This window comes from Mustela erminea, chromosome 14 (assembly GCF_009829155.1).
Source record: "Mustela erminea isolate mMusErm1 chromosome 14, mMusErm1.Pri, whole genome shotgun sequence".
Lineage (NCBI taxonomy): Eukaryota > Metazoa > Chordata > Mammalia > Carnivora > Mustelidae > Mustela > Mustela erminea.
The window spans coordinates 2,616,288-2,632,058 of record NC_045627.1 but is presented as its reverse complement, the minus strand read 5'-3'; the positions used below and the strand labels follow the sequence as shown (position 1 = coordinate 2,632,058).

Sequence of the window (15,771 nt, the reverse complement as noted above, 5' to 3'; positions counted from 1 at the left end):
CGGAAATGACCTTAGGTTCCTGTCAATGGATGAATAGCTAAATAAGATAGGTATGTGTGAGTAATAGAATACTATTCAGCCATGAGAAAGGACATTCTGCCACTTGCAAAACGGGTGAACCTTGAGTGCTTTATATCAAGTGAGATAAGTCTGACAGAGAAAGGCAAGTACTGCATGTTGTCACTTGTGTCTGGAATCTAGAAAAGCTGAATTTGTTATAAACATGAGTAATGTGGTGGTTACCCAGAGGAGAGGGAGAGATAGAAGAGATGTTGTTTAAGTGTATAAAAAGTATAACGAGTAGTAAATAAGCCCTAGAGGGGTGCCTGGGTGGCTCAGTCATTAAGCATCTGCCTTTGGCTGGGATCGAGCCCCGCATTGGGCTCTCTGCTGTGGGAAGCCTGCTTCTCCCACTTCTACTTTCCCTGCTTGTGTTCCCTCTACTGCTGTGTCTCTGTCAAGTGAATGAATACCATTTAAAAAAAAAGATAAATAAATAAGCCCTAGAGATGTTATATATCATATAATGAAAACAGTATTTTGTTACAGTAATCAAACTGAGACATTAGAACTTAATTTTTCTAATTACTAATAAGAAGTGGTAATGATGTAACATAACAGGGTTGCTAATTATTGGTACAGTGGCAATTACACAGCATAAAAATGTATCAAATTAACAGATTGTACACTGAAAATTTATGCAGTTTTTTGTCAAATGTAAATTTAAAAGGTGACACTAAAATCATATACTTATGTGTATTAAAGCCCTGTAGTGGTAAAAATTATCCTAGAATTAGAGCAAAGTTAAGTTGACTGTGCTACTCTTAAGAGTCTTAGGGAAAACCTTAAGGAGATCTCCATCAAAGCAGAATTTGATTTTTCCCCTCCATAATCCCAAAGGAAAATAAACATCTCGGGGCACCTGGGTGGCTCAGTGGGTTAAGCCTCTGCCTTCGGCTCGGGTCTACTTTGGCTCTCTGCTCAGCGAGGAGCCTGCTTCCTCCTCTCTGCCTGCCTCTCTGCCTACTTTCGATCTCTCTCTCTCTCTGTCAAATAAATAAATAAAAGCTTTTTTTTTTTTTAAAGCGGAATTTGAATGAGATGATTGTGTGAACTGTGAGGATCCTGCTTCTTCACAGAAGGGATAATAGCAGCTACTAAGCCAATGAGGAGGAATGTGTTTGGTGTTTCTTGGGAAACAGGAAAAATAGTCACAATGGCCAAGGGGAATGTTTGATGGGAAGTGGCGCAGGAAATGGTGTCAGGCAGCTGTGGTCCAAAAGAAGAATATCATAAGTCTTACTGAAGTTTTTAATTTTATTCTTACTAGTGTATTTTGGGAAACAAACAATGTCTGATTTATAAGATCTCTCTCACCTCTGTAGAGAAAACGTTGGAAAGAACGTAAGCACTTAAGAGAGTTCACTAGTGGAACCTTTTAAGTTTTCCTGAAGGGTGATTATGGTCATTTAGTCAAAATTGGAGAGGAATGGAGGTAATGAGAAGAGGCTGGATTTTCTCTGTATTTGGAATAACTGAAGAATTAACATTTGTATTGGGGCACCTGGGTGGCTCAGTTGGTTAAGTGTTTGCCTTTGGCTCAAGTCATGATCCCAGGGTCCTGGGATCAAGCCCTGCTTTGGGCTCCCTGTTAAGTGGGGAGTCTGCTTCTTACCCTTATTCTCCCTCTGCCCCTCTCCCCCTGCTTATGTTCTCTCTGTCTCTGTCTCAAATAAATTTAAAAAAAAAAACTTTAAAAATAAAAAAAAGAACTAAAAAGGGAAAAGATGATGGCACTTGAAGTATTTAAAGGAATAATGATGAAAACTTCCAAAATTTGGCAAAAAAGATATTCATACCAATGGCATGTCATGATTAAATTTCTGAAACCAAAAGAGAAAAAAATTATGAGAGTAATTTTTGGAAATGATAGTGAATTCGTCATCTGAAACCATGGAGGCTAGAAGGCAATAATACATTTTTTTCCAAGTACTGAAAGAAAAGAACTTTCAAACAAAACGGAACTGTGGCTTGTGAAAATACATTCATGAAAGGATAACTGAAGGTATCCTACAATGGAAAAAAAAATAGAAAATGTTGTTAGCAAACTTATCTTTTAAAAATGGCTAGAGGAAGTTCTTTAAATAGAAAGGAAATAACACAAGAAACCGTGGAGCTTCAAAAAAGAAAGAACATTGGAAGTGGCAAAAAATAAGGGTAAATATAATAGAGTTCCCATCTAAGGAGTTTCTGAAATCATATTTGATTGTTGATACAAAATTTAGAATATCATGATTTGATGCTCTGCGTGTGGAGGATATGATGTATTTACAAGATAGAATACAGGAATTTAATTGGAATTAAAGTGTTATATTTCCTTGAAGTGGTAAAATGTTGATCCAGGAAGACTGTAATAAATTATATATGTACATTTTACCTAGAAATGGACTTGGAATACTTAGAACAACCACTAAAAAAACTATACAAGGTGGTAAACTTAGAAATACTGTAAGTAAATGAAGACGGAATCTTTAAGAAGATGTTCAAGTAACCAGTAAGAAAATAAATTAGGAACAGATGAATAAGAAACTGAGAAAACAATAGAAAAATAAAACAACAGACTTAAACATTGACATAGCAGTGTCTACTGTAAATGTAAATGATCTAAACACACCAATTCAGGGCACCTGAGCAGCTCAATTGGTTAAGCGACTGCTTTTGGCTCAGGTCGTGATCCCGCAGTACCTGGATGGAGTCCCACATTGGGTTCCAGGCTCCATGGGGAGTCTACCTTTCCCACTGAACTTCTCCTCTCTCATGCTCTCTCTCAAATAAATAAATAAAATCTTTTAAAAAAAATTTAAAAACACACCAATTCAGGTATAGACTGGCAGACTGGATAAAACAAAAAACAAAAGGCAGAAATATGTTATCTACAAAGAAATTCATTTCAAATACAACATAGTGAGTTTGATGGGAAATAGAAAAAGATACACTGGGGTACCTGGGTGGCTCAGTCATTAAGCGTCTGCCTTCAGTTCAGGTCATAATCCCAGGATCCTGGATCCAACCCTGCATCAGGCTCCCTGCTTGTCGGGAAGTCTGCTTCTCCCTCTTTCACTCCTCCTGCTTAGGTTCCCTCTCTTTGTGTCTCTCCCTGTTAAATTAATAAATAAAATCTCTTAAAAAATGAGAAAGAGGAAAATACACTATGCAAACATTAATGAAAAAAACAAGACTGACTCCATTAATATTAGATAAATTAGTCTTGAGAGCAAAGGAAATTATTGGAGAAAAAGCAGTATTCCAATGAAAAAGACTGTGATCCAAAATGTGACCCCACCAAACAACAGAAAGAACCTCATAGTACACACATCAAAACCGATTGAGCTGAAAGGAGAAATAAACAAATTTTCAATTATATTTGGGGAATTCAGCACCTTACTCTCAGCAATTGGTAGAACTTTCAGACAGCAGATATAAATTAATGGCAGATGTAGAAGAACTGAATGGTACCATTAACCAGTGGGATTGAATGAACATTTGTAGATAGTACCTAGAAGCAGCAGGATATGCATTCTTCTCAAGTGCCTGTGGAGCACTCAGTAAGATACAACATATCCTAGGCCATAAACAAACCTTAGTAAATTTAGCAGAACCAAAATTGTGCTATGTTCTCTTAGCATAAGGAAATCAAACTGCAAATCAGTAATAGAAAGGCAGTAGAGGGCACCCGGGTGGCTCAGTGGGTTAAAGCCTCTGCCTTTGGCTCCGGGCATGATCTCAGGGTCCTGGGATTGAGCCCGGAGTCAGGCTCTCTCTACAGTGGGGAGTCTGCTTCCCTTCCTCTCTCTCTCTACCTACTTGTGATCTGTGTCTGTGAAATAAATAAATAAAATCTTAAAAAAAGGCAATAGAAAAATACCTAAACATTTCAGAATTAAACAAGACACATGTAAGTAAAGCATGAATGAAAGACATCCCAAAGGAAAATTTAAAAAATAACGCACAGAAATGTCAGGTATCAGTCTCACTGGAGTTCCTTATATGTGATGAGTTGTATTTCTCTTGATACTTAAGTTTTCTTTTTTGTGATTCTTTTTTAGTATTTTTACTATGATGCATCTTGGCATGGATCTCTGTTTATCTCACGTGGAGTTTATCTTCTTGAATTTGCATATTATTTTTCTCTTAAGTTTCCAGGGTTTTGCCATCATTCTGTTGAATGATTTTTCTCCTCTCACTCTTCCTTCTGTTCTTTTGATATTCCCATTATGAATATGTTGGTGCAGGTAGCACTGTCTTTCATTTGTTTGAGGCTTTCTTTGGTTTTATTCATTATTATTTCTTCTGTGTAAATGATATCTATTGATGTATCTTCAAGTTTACTAATTCATCTTCTATAAGCTTGAATCAACGAATTTATAATTCCTGTCTAATGAATTTACAATGCAGATATTATAATTTTCAAATTAAGAATTTTTGTTTCATTCTTTTCAGTTTTTTGATGTTCTCTATGTGATGAGGGTGCCATCATTACCTTCCTTTACTTCCTTGAACATGGTTGCCTTTTGGGTGTGTTTGTAAAAACTGCTTTGAGAAGTGCTAAGTCTGATATCTGGACTCTTTCAAGGGCAGTTAGTTGCCTGCTCCTTCCCCCATATATGTGAAATTTTCCTCTTTGTTTTATGAATCACAAGACAAAGCTTTCTTTCTTTCTTTCTTTCCTTCTTCTTTTTCTTTCCTTTTTTTTTTTTTTTGTTTGGACAAAAGGGATATTTTAGATATTTTGTACCTAGCCTTATACTGATTCCTTCTTTCTCTGAAAGGGTCTGTTGTTATTTTTCCTTGCTTATTTATTTGTTTAATGACTGGGTTGGATTATGTAAAGTCCTTTCCATCCACAGTGTACATCTCTAATGACTCTTGTCAGAGGCCTCTGCCTTGGGGGCACCTAGTGTTACTAGGATGACAGATAAGTTTTTCAAAGTGTTAGAAAGGAAAACCTGATGGAACTTGAGTGAGAAAAAGACGCACAGTTACAGTCTGTTTCAATATCTCTCTCCTGATAAATAGAAGAACACTGAGTAACCAAATTGACTTAATTGACATTTATAAAATATCCCCCACCCCTACACACAAATAAACCAGTGGAATACACATTCTTTTCAGGAACACATGAACGTAAACCAAGGTAGATCGCATTCTAAGATCTAAAACAAATCTCAATTAATTTAAAAGGAGTCAAGTCATATAAAATACTTTTTCTTACCAGAGTAGAGTTAGATCTAGCCAAATTAAAAATCAATAACAGAAATTCCTAAATAGTTAGAAACTTAATGGCACACTTTTACATAACTTGATGGTTCAGAGAAGAATTTGAAGGGTAAATTAGAAACTATTTTAAGCTGAATGTTCATGAAAACAGAATTTGTAGGAAATCAACATATAGGAAATTTTTATATTGGAAATGAAGTATGTGTATAGTATTTCATTGTTTTCATTATTTTCCATATGATCTTTATTCCTTACTTCTCTTACTGTGTTTGGGTTTATTCCTTACTTCTCTTACTTCTTTTGGGTTTAATTTTCTCTTTTCTAGGGTTTTTCCTCTATAGAAACTATAATCCTACATATATGCATATAATTTTATTTTAAAATTTTTATTTATTTTGCAGACTACCTTCTTTAGCCAGGGTCTTCCTTGTGATCCATTTCTTCTTTCTTTAGTTTTATTGTAATTTTTTTCTGCTCTGTCATCACTGAGCCTTTTTCAATGCTATTTATTAAAATTCCAGTGAAGTCTCTTTTCTATCTGGGCTCTCTGTCAGTCTGCCTGGACTACTACAACAAAACACCACAGACTGGGTGACTTAAATAACAGAAATTTGTTTTCTCACACTTCTGGAGTTTGTAAAGCCAAGGTGAAGGTGCCAGCAGGGTTGGTTTCTGGTGAGCCCTATCTCTTCAGCTTGCAGACAGCACCTTCTTGCTGTAGCCTCACATCGCTTTTTTGTGTGTGCACATGGTGGGAGCAAGGAAGTTGGTGTCTCTTCAACTTCTAATAAGGGTGCTGCTCCTATCAGATTAGCCCAACACGCTGATGACCTAATTCAACCTTAATTGCCTCCTTAAAGGCACTGTCTCCAGATACAGTCACCTTGGGAATTAGGGCTGCAGCATATGAATTTGGGAGAGGGACAATTCAGTTCATATCTGGCTCCTTGTAATTTAAGTCTATTCCAAGGTCACATTGTCCTTTTTACAATATTATTCCTCACCTAGATCACTAAGCGTTGTGTCCTTAGTTCCCATATACTCTTGGAGTTCCCAGTGGTCTGAATTGTCATGTATCAGAACTGAGATGTCATCTCAGTATTGCCCCACTCATAGTGAGACTTCCCCTTTCTGGGAATGATTCTGTTTGCATTTAATCATCTCTGAGTTCCCTGTCTCTTCTTTATGTGTGGTTGCTACAGTATGTAGCTGACTCTTTCAAAGGATGTGGGCTCATTATCAGTTTCTTCTGTATTTAAATGTTTCTTTTCTTAGTGGTGATTTGAATTTAGTAGTACTTTGTATCTCCTAGTTATGCCAAAGGCATGGGTTGTTGGAGGTAATTTTATTTGCTCTCCTTATATTGATCCATACATTTGTTTAGAGGGGAGATGGAGACATTCAGATTTTAACAGGTGCTGTTATTTTTTAGACATCAGAATGCAGATGTTCACGTTGTAATAGGCAGTTTCTGCTCCCTTTTTGTACTGTGCCAGGCTTTTGTTTCTTGTTTTCATTTCTGTGGTTCATATCAAACTCAAGAATAGAAAAAAAAATGTGCTTAAAATTATTTTCTTCTCTGTAGACTAAAAAAGAAATCCAAGTCAGCTATAATATAGGGCATTTGTATATATATTGCATTCCATAAAAAATGTGTTAATATTTCCATGTAAGGTTAATTTTTCTTATTTTTAGAAATCTGGAAAACTGATCACAAGAAAGAAAGAAGCCACCAAAACCAGCCTAAACATGTGTGGGAAGTTGCATTCATCAATAATAAAACACTAACTAAAGAACAAGGTAATGTAGTAGAAAAACCACTTAACTTGGACACAAAGTCTTCCTTCCAGAAGAACCCTCTGTCAGTGGGACTCACATGGAGTGAATTTCAGCTGTATTTCAGAATTGTTTATCAATAAGAAAAACTGTTTAGGAAAAAAGACTGATGAATTTAATGCCTGTGGAAAATTGCTACTCAGTATTAAACGTGAGAAAACTCATACTAGAGAGAAAAGTGAATTTTTTAAAAATGGGAAAATGTTGAGTCATGATGAGGACCCTATTCATCCTGAGAAGATTCAAATGTTAGAGCAAAATTTTGATTATAATATTTACCTGTCAGGGACCGCCTCCGGCCGGGAAAGTCCCCGCCATTACAAGATGGCGCTTGGCTCACTGCCAGCAAAATACGCTGCAAGTAAACAATGAACTTTCTGGTGAAGCCCGCCTAAAGGAGGATATAGTCATTGGCTGTTTCAAATTTAATCAGCATAGTAACAAGACTCTCATTGGCTCTCCCTATTGCTTGGCCCCTTATTGGTCACCCTGCCGCATATAAGCTAAGGAAGTTGACGAAATAAAGGGGAATGAAGCATTAACACCGAACCAGGCTTCTTGTCGTCCTTGCAGGTCGAGGGCGATATTTATCAAGAAACCTTCCTTGAAAAGGCAATATTTAGTATGTACAAGAGAGAGATTGCAGAAGGTAATGATTGTGAGTGTAATGAATATGGGAGCACCTTCTTTGATAACTCCTTCTTAGTCCATCGGATAAATTCCTCAGAGGAAAATCACTGTGGATTTAGTGGTTGTGGAAAATCCTTATGTATAAAGTCTACCCTTTTGAAACATCATGGGGCACATATGAAACACTATGAATGTAATCAAAGTGGGAATGATTTCGGGAGGAATTTATGCCTTTCACAACTTCAGAAACCTCATAAAGGAGAAAAACACTTTGAATGTAATGAATGTGGGAAAGCGTTTTGGGAGAAATCCCACCTCATTTGACATCAGAGGATACACACAGGAAAGAAACGCTTTCAGAGTAATGAATGTGGAAAAACTTTTTGGGAGAAGTCAAACCTCACTAAACATCAGAGCTCACACACAGGAGAGAAGCCCTATGTGTGCAGTGAATGTGGGAAAGCCTTCAGCCACAAGTCAGCCCTCACATTACACCAGAGAACACATACAGGTGAGAAACCCTATCAGTGTAATGCATGTGGGAAAACTTTTTATCAGAAGTCAGACCTCACTAAACACCAGAGAACACACACAGGACTGAAAGCCTATGAATGCTATGAATGCGGGAATTCCTTCTGTATGGATTCACACCTTACAGTACATCAGAGAACTCATACAGGTGAAAAACCCTTTGAATGTCCTGACTGTGGGAAATCTTTCTGTCAGAAGTCACACCTTAGACAACATCCAAGAACTCACATAGGGGATAAACCCTATGATTGTAATGCATGTGGGAAAACATTCTACTACAAGTCAGTTCTCACCGGCATCAGATAATTCATACAGGGTTGAAACCTTATGAATGATTTGAATGTGGGAAAACCTTCTGCTTGAAGTCTGACCTCACAGTACATCAGAGAACTCACACAGGGGAGAAGCCTTTTGCATGTCCTGAATGTGGGAAATTCTTCAGCCATAAGTCTACCCTCTCTCAACATTATAGGACACATACAGGGGAGAAACACTTTGAATGTCACGAATGTGGGAAAATCTTCTATAATAAATCATACCTAACTAAACATAATAGAACACACACAGGGGAGAAGCCCTATGAATGTAACAAATGTGGGAAAACCTTCTGTCAGAAGTCTCAGCTCACACAGCACCAGAGAATTCAGATAGGCGAGAAACCTTATGAGTTTAATATATGTGGAAAGGCTTTCTATCATAAGTCCGCCTTAATTGTCTTCCAGAGAACTCATACAGAAGAAAAGCCCTATAAATGTAATGAATGTGGGGAATCTTTCTGTGTGAAGTCAGGACTTATTTTACATCACAGAAAACACACAGGGGAGAAACCCTATGAATGTAATGAATGTGGGAAATCCTTCAGTCACAAATCATCCCTCACAGTACCTCACAGGGCTCACCCAGGAGAGAGATCTTGTCAGTGTAATGAATGTGGGAAAATTTTTTACCGTAAGTCAGACCTTGCTAAACATCAGAGATCACACACGGTTGGAGAAGCCTTATGAATGTAACACATGTGGAAAAACCTTCTCTCAGAAGTCAAACCTCATTGTACATCAGAGAACACACACAGGAGAAAAATCTTACAATTGAAGTGGATGTTAGGAGTGTCGAGCTGCACTTCAGCAGCCATTACACAAGAATTCACACTGGCAGAAGCTCTGTTGACATCCTGAATGTTTGGGAACCTTCTTCCACACAAACTGGCCTTATTTTACTCCAAGGTAGACTGTGACAAATGCAGGACATTCTTGTTAAGTAACATTCCATTGAATGTTACCAAGCAAATACTGGTATAAAGCGTGACAGATTTTTTTATTTTGTAAAAGTATCTTTGTTTGCTTTTTTAGCAAAAATACAAACTAGGTTATGTCAGAATTTATATTAAAGAGAAACCTTTCAATTTTGGGGTATATAGCTTGAAGATTATTTTTAGAGGTAACACAACATTAGAAGTTGAGTTTTGGGTTTTGATGCCATATTTATCTTTGGGAAACATAAGAAATTGTAATATATAGAAGTATATTGTGCCATGTAAAGCTTTAAAAACTAACTAACTAACTAATAAATAAAAATAGAAAAAAATAGAATCACAAGAAGTTTCAGTCATACATAGAATTCTCACATGCCCTCCAGCAAGCTTCCTCTGTGGCTGATTTCCACAACCATTGTATATTGTCAAGCAGAGGGAGTTGATGGTACCACAGTACTAAGTCACATACAGTCCTTATTCTCACTTCAGTTTTTACATGCAGTTTGTGTGTACGTGTAGTTCTGTGAAATTTTATCACTTAATAGTTTGAGTAACCATCAACACAGCTTACAAAATCGAAAAGGAATCTGGAGTTTCTGTTACATTAGAATTACAAGGGAATCATGATTTCATCACAAGAAGTTCCCTCGTGTTAATCGTACTGCAACCCTCATTCTGGCAATCATGTGAATATGAAGCTTTTTAAAAGCAGAAATAAACTGAGTAATTAGGGCCACAGCCTTAAATCCTTATGTGAAGCATCCCTCAAGTGTGCAGGATTTGCATTTCCACATACGGTACCTTATATAAACTATATGTGCTTCATATGCATCATGAAACTTAATCTAGTTGTGAACACAGAACAGCCACTCCTAATTTGGCAGTTGTTACCATATCAGGCACATCGCCCATGTGTGTAAGGGCTGAGCAGTTTGTAAAAGGAGGCCCACAGAGCTCATTTGTAACACTTTAGAATGTATAAATCAAAATGGCAAAGTGGCAAGTAGAATGTATTCAGTGTAGAGGGATATCTAGTTCCTAGTCTCATTTTCCCCATTCACTCATGGTTCATGCCAAACCAGGAGTGCCTTGAGTATACATATGTGAGTCCTCTAGTCCTCAGCCCAAATTTTATACAAACCCTCTGCAAGTAGCTGCCCTCTAAGGCAGAGGCCAGTGTAGCCAGAGACAGATCTGAGTCGTTGGAGATTTTTGGCTCTGTGAGAAGGTGGGTTGAGACTGGAGCGGGTGGGGCTGGAGTGGGGCATTTATTGACTGACAGGGTATAAAGGTGGTATAATAAATTACACCATCAGTGAGATTACACAAACCAGGTTACAGAAACAAATGGTCTTAACTTGCACAAAGAGTCTAAGCTTACATCTTAGGAAACTAGGAAAAGGAGCTGATTAAATCCAGCATAAACTTTCTTTGAGCAGAAATCAGTAGAACCAAAAGTTAGTTATTTGAAAAGGTCAATGAAACTGATAAACATCTTTGCTAAATTAACTAAGAAAAAGAGAAGATACAAGGTGCTGACAAGAGAATGAGGGAAAGCCGTAACAACTGATTCCATGGACATTAAAAGGATAATACTATGGACTGCTCTCTGTCCACAAATTTCATAACCTAGATAAAATTAAATAGACCAGTTCCTTGAAGGACACAATCTGCCAAAACTCACCGAAAGATCTAACTAGGCATATAGCTGTTAAAGAAATTGAGTTAATACTTGATCTTCCAAATCAGTGTCAGGCCCAAATGTGTTCATTAGTGAATTCTACCAAACACTTCAGGAAGAAGTGATACCATTTCTCTACAATCTCTTCCAAAAAGTAAAAGCAGAACTACTTCTTAACTCATTCTGTGAAGCCAGCATTGCTGTAGTAGCAAAACAAGGTGGACATTACAAGAAAAGGAAACTGCAGATAGAAGTCTATGTCTTGGAACATAGATGCAGAAATCCTCAACAAGTCATTAGCAAATTGAATCCAACAGTATACATTTTCACACCATGACCGAGTGGGGTTTATTTCAAGTATGCAGTCCTGGTTCAACATTTGATAATCAGTTCATGTAACCCATCACATCAACAGGCAAAAGAAGAAATTACCATATGATCATACCAATAGGTGCAGAAAAGCATTTCACAAAATCTTAACCCACATTCACAATAAGAAATCTCAGCATACTAGGAATACAGGGAATTTCTTTAACTCGGTAAAACATGTCTTCAACAGCCCTATAGCTAACATTGTACTTAATGGTGAGAATAGATGCTTTTCCGGTAATGTAAGGAGGAAGGGGGCCCCTTTGACCACTCTTTTTCAGCCTCCTTCTGGAAGTCTTTGCTAACATAGTATTACAAAGAAAATAATCTTGGATTTGGAAGGAAGAGATAATAAAACTGTCTATATTCACACATGACATGATTCTGTAGGTAGAAAATTCCAAGGAGTCAACAATAGAATACCTTGACACTGGTAAGCAATTATAACAAGGTTATAAGGTACAGTGATTGAGTGAGTGGTAAAAAGAAATGAACTCTCAGGAATAGAAGACATGGAGGAAACTCACTTACATGTTGCTAAATGAAAGCCAATCTGAAAAGACTTTACACTTTGGTTTCCATCTATAGTGCATTCTGATAACAGCAGAAGCATATGGAGACAATAAAAAGAAGAGTGATAGCCAGGGTTTCGGGGCAAGGCAGGGAAGTTTGAATAGATGGATTTTAGAGGATTTTTAAGACAGTGAAACAATGCTGTAGGATATTATAATAGTAGATACATGTCATTTACTTGTCAATGCCCATAAAGTATAAAACACAAAGGGTAAACGGTGAGGTAAACTGTGGACTTTAGTTAGTAATAATGTATCAATATTGGCTCACCAGTTGTAACAAATGTACCACAGTAATACAAAATTCAAATACGGGACTGTAGCAGTGGGTAGAAGTGAAGGGCGTACATAGGAACTCTGTACTTTCTGCTCAATTATTTGTAACTCTAAAACTACTCTAAAAAATAAAGTGTATTAAACAACCCTGCCTGCATATAGCAGTGTAGATGAATCTGTGAAGCTGCTTTCTTCTATACTTAAAAAATTAAGAACTCACATTATTTAGTACCAGTTTTCCCATGGTGGGAAGCAGAATGCATTCTCAGAAATTGCATATTGACAGCCACTAAACCTATTTTCAGTTATAGCTTTTCTGCTCTTGAAAGCCGTATTATCTTTCTTGGAAGTATCATAAATTTCTTACCTCTCTTCATAACATCTTGTTTCTATATTACGGTTTTTGTCATAGATTTCTGCACTGAAAATATAATCAATATTAATGAACATTTGAGATGTTTTTATAGTCTTTGGAATATTTTAAATTATAGTAACTGTGGCCTGAAATTAAGGCCTAGTATAATGGACTCTTTTGCATCTGAAACCAAGATGGAATCCCACCACCAACCGAGTGAATAGGAGGCAGTTAATACACTTATCATAATGAACAGGATGGTCCATCCAAGATGAAGGTCACCATCTAAGATGTAATTCATCTAGTTATCATTAACTAATTGTTCTTGACTGACTGACTGGTTCTGTGATATGACAAAGGCCCCTTGGGACAGAGCTGCTAGTTGCTGCCAGTCCTGCCTTTTGACCGACACTGTAGTGCCACCTTTTTGGGGTGTCACTGTGTCTTCCCACCCTAAAAAGCTCTTGTCCCTAAGAGAGAATTGTTAATTGGCCATACCCCAGGTGACTTCCCTTTGGGTTCAGTGTGGCTGTGAAGCTCCTTCCTGTAAAGGCAGTGACAACACTGTTCCCTAACTGCATTTGCACCCCACCTACCAAAGATCTGGCTAGAACTCTGTGGTTACTGCACAGTCTGGTGACTATCCTTGACGGCTCAGGCTATGCATGCATAGCCTGGTTTGTTACTGTGTACTGCTGGGATGACATGCAGCTGTCCTTTGTGAAATTTTGGAAAGGTAAGACAACCAGCTCCGGTAGGATGACCGTGGCATTCCAGTTGTCTAAGAAGCTGTTGCTCAGGTAAGGGCAGGAGCCTCCCCTTCCCTCTTTCCTCTGCTACTCCTTCCCTTGCTGCCGTTGTGCACACATCTGATGCCCGATGGTGTTGAGGTGCACATTTATGGTATCCTGTGGCTCAGTTGGTGATAAGAAAAGAGATCCCTTCCAAATCGCCAGAGAAAGTAGCTCAAATGCTCTTCTGATGCAAAACCTTTAGCCAGTGAACCTAAGTTCTGCTTAGCACTGCTGTTTTATCATTACCCCAAGGGTCTAATCTTGGAATTATGGAGCTTAATGGCTTTGACCGGGGCTATAGACAAATGACCTTACTGTTTGTGAACCCTGACCCCCTGGAGATTGACTGGCATTCCCAGGAGGAAGCAACAACTGCCAAAGAGGTCGACTGCTGGGCTCTGGTGCTTTCCTTTCTGACCACCCAGGTCCATGCTACAGGTGACAAAAACAGAAACTTGTGACTTTACATGGTTAGAAGTCCAAAATATTCGGAGGGAATTTTTACAGAGAGAAAGGAGAGAGAGAAGATGATGGGCATGGTAGAAAAAAAGAGACAACCATACAGAAGATGATCCATCAACCACTGAGTAATGGGCTAAGCACACTCCTGCTGCTCCAGTCTTCTCCCTGTGCCTGTGTTGGAAAGAAATTCTCATCCTCTTGTTTAGGGGGGAAAAGACACACTCTGTGCCTCAGCAAAGGGGATTATTCGAATGTGACTTAAGCCCAGGATCTTTAATCTGTAAGAAGCGACTATTACCATGGAGCTGGCCCATGGCCCTGAAGATCCTGCCTGGAGGATCTCTGGGGAAGGAAATTTGTAAATTTGATCAGAGTAAAGAAAAAAACCCTGAGGTCTGTCTAGTGACAACAAAAAGGAAAGATGCAGCAAGAAAGAATGAGGGGGCGCCTGGGTGGCTCAGTGGGTTATAGCCTTTGCCTTCCGCACAGGTCATGATCCCATGGTCCTGGGATCAAGCCCCGCATCAGGCTCTCTGCTCAGCAGGGGGTCTGCTTCCCCACCCCCCGACCCCTGCCTGCCTCTCTGCCTACTTGTGATCTCTCTCTGTGTCAAATAATCTTAGGGAAAAAAAAAAAAAGAAAGATTGAGGAAGGGGGAGGGACTTGGATACAGGAAGAGGAGACCATAAAATGATGGAAATGAAGGTCCACAGATTGGCCCAACTGGGGGAACATACTTAAATAATTTGTACAACAAAGACAAAAGGGCATTGATTGGCTTTTGTACCTCTACTATTTACGTTCTGAATTGACTTAAATATCTGCTGAAATGCATCATTGTCAAATTTCCATGGCCTTAAAACAGGGCTCAGATTACAGCTATATCTGGGCATTCCACTCAATTTAATCATGTTACTCCTTAAAATCTTGGAGGAGTTACTGAATATAAAATAGAATTTCTATAGACTAAATATTGGTGTTTTCCTTAAAATTCACTTGTTGAAATCTAAACCCCAGTGTGATGGTATCTGGATAAGGTTTGGTTATGAGGATGGAACTCTCATGAGTGGGAGTAGTGCCCTAATAAGACTCCAGAGAACTCCCTTGGCTTTTTGCCTGTGTGAGGACAACCCAGAAAGACAGTTGTCTGTGAACCAGGAAGCAGGCCCCCACCAGACCCCGATACTGCAGGGCGCCTTGGTCTTGGACTTCCCAGCCTGCGGAACTGTGAGAAATAAATTTCTGTTGTTTATAAGCCACCTGGTCTCTGATACTTTGTTTTAACAACCTGAACAATCTGAGACATTCAGGATAAATAGGTTCATTTTACCTTAACCAACAGAACTGTAGCCAAAGTTCTCCATGGTATAGCACCCTTTGACTTAAAGCACCATCCCACAGTAGGTTCTGATCCAGTGAATATAAACTTTGGGCACTTAAACAATCAGTTTGACAAAATGGGACCCCTCATGTACCGTACACCTTTAGTTGAAATCATTGTAAAGTCCTGTTCAGAGAAGTGATTATCACTACTGCTTCTCCATTTAATAGTCCAGCATAGTCTCTTCTTAAACCTGGAAATGCTGATAGTACGTCACAGTGGTAACCTCGGTGCTATGGCCTATCTGTTCAGGACCCAACACCACTTTACTGAAATTACTCCTTCTATCCCAATAGCCACCACTACAGATTTTGTTCTCACAGATTTGGGTACTATATTCTGTTCAGTGCCCTCT

General features: G+C 38.4%; 1 protein-coding gene across 1 annotated transcript in view; it reads left to right on the top strand.

Annotated features, from left to right (window-relative positions):
• Nucleotides 1–11,891, top strand: part of LOC116573276 (zinc finger protein 33B-like) — a 30,420-nt gene extending 18,529 nt beyond the window's left edge. The window contains 6 exon segments of the mRNA XM_032313321.1: nt 6,973–7,108; nt 7,110–7,388; nt 7,701–8,563; nt 8,566–9,263; nt 9,265–9,351; nt 9,353–11,891. Of these exon segments, the coding sequence (XP_032169212.1) occupies nt 6,973–7,108; nt 7,110–7,388; nt 7,701–8,563; nt 8,566–9,263; nt 9,265–9,351; nt 9,353–9,508 (2,219 nt within the window). The 3' untranslated portion in view covers nt 9,509–11,891.
• The last annotated feature ends 3,880 nt before the right edge of the window (nt 11,892–15,771 follow it).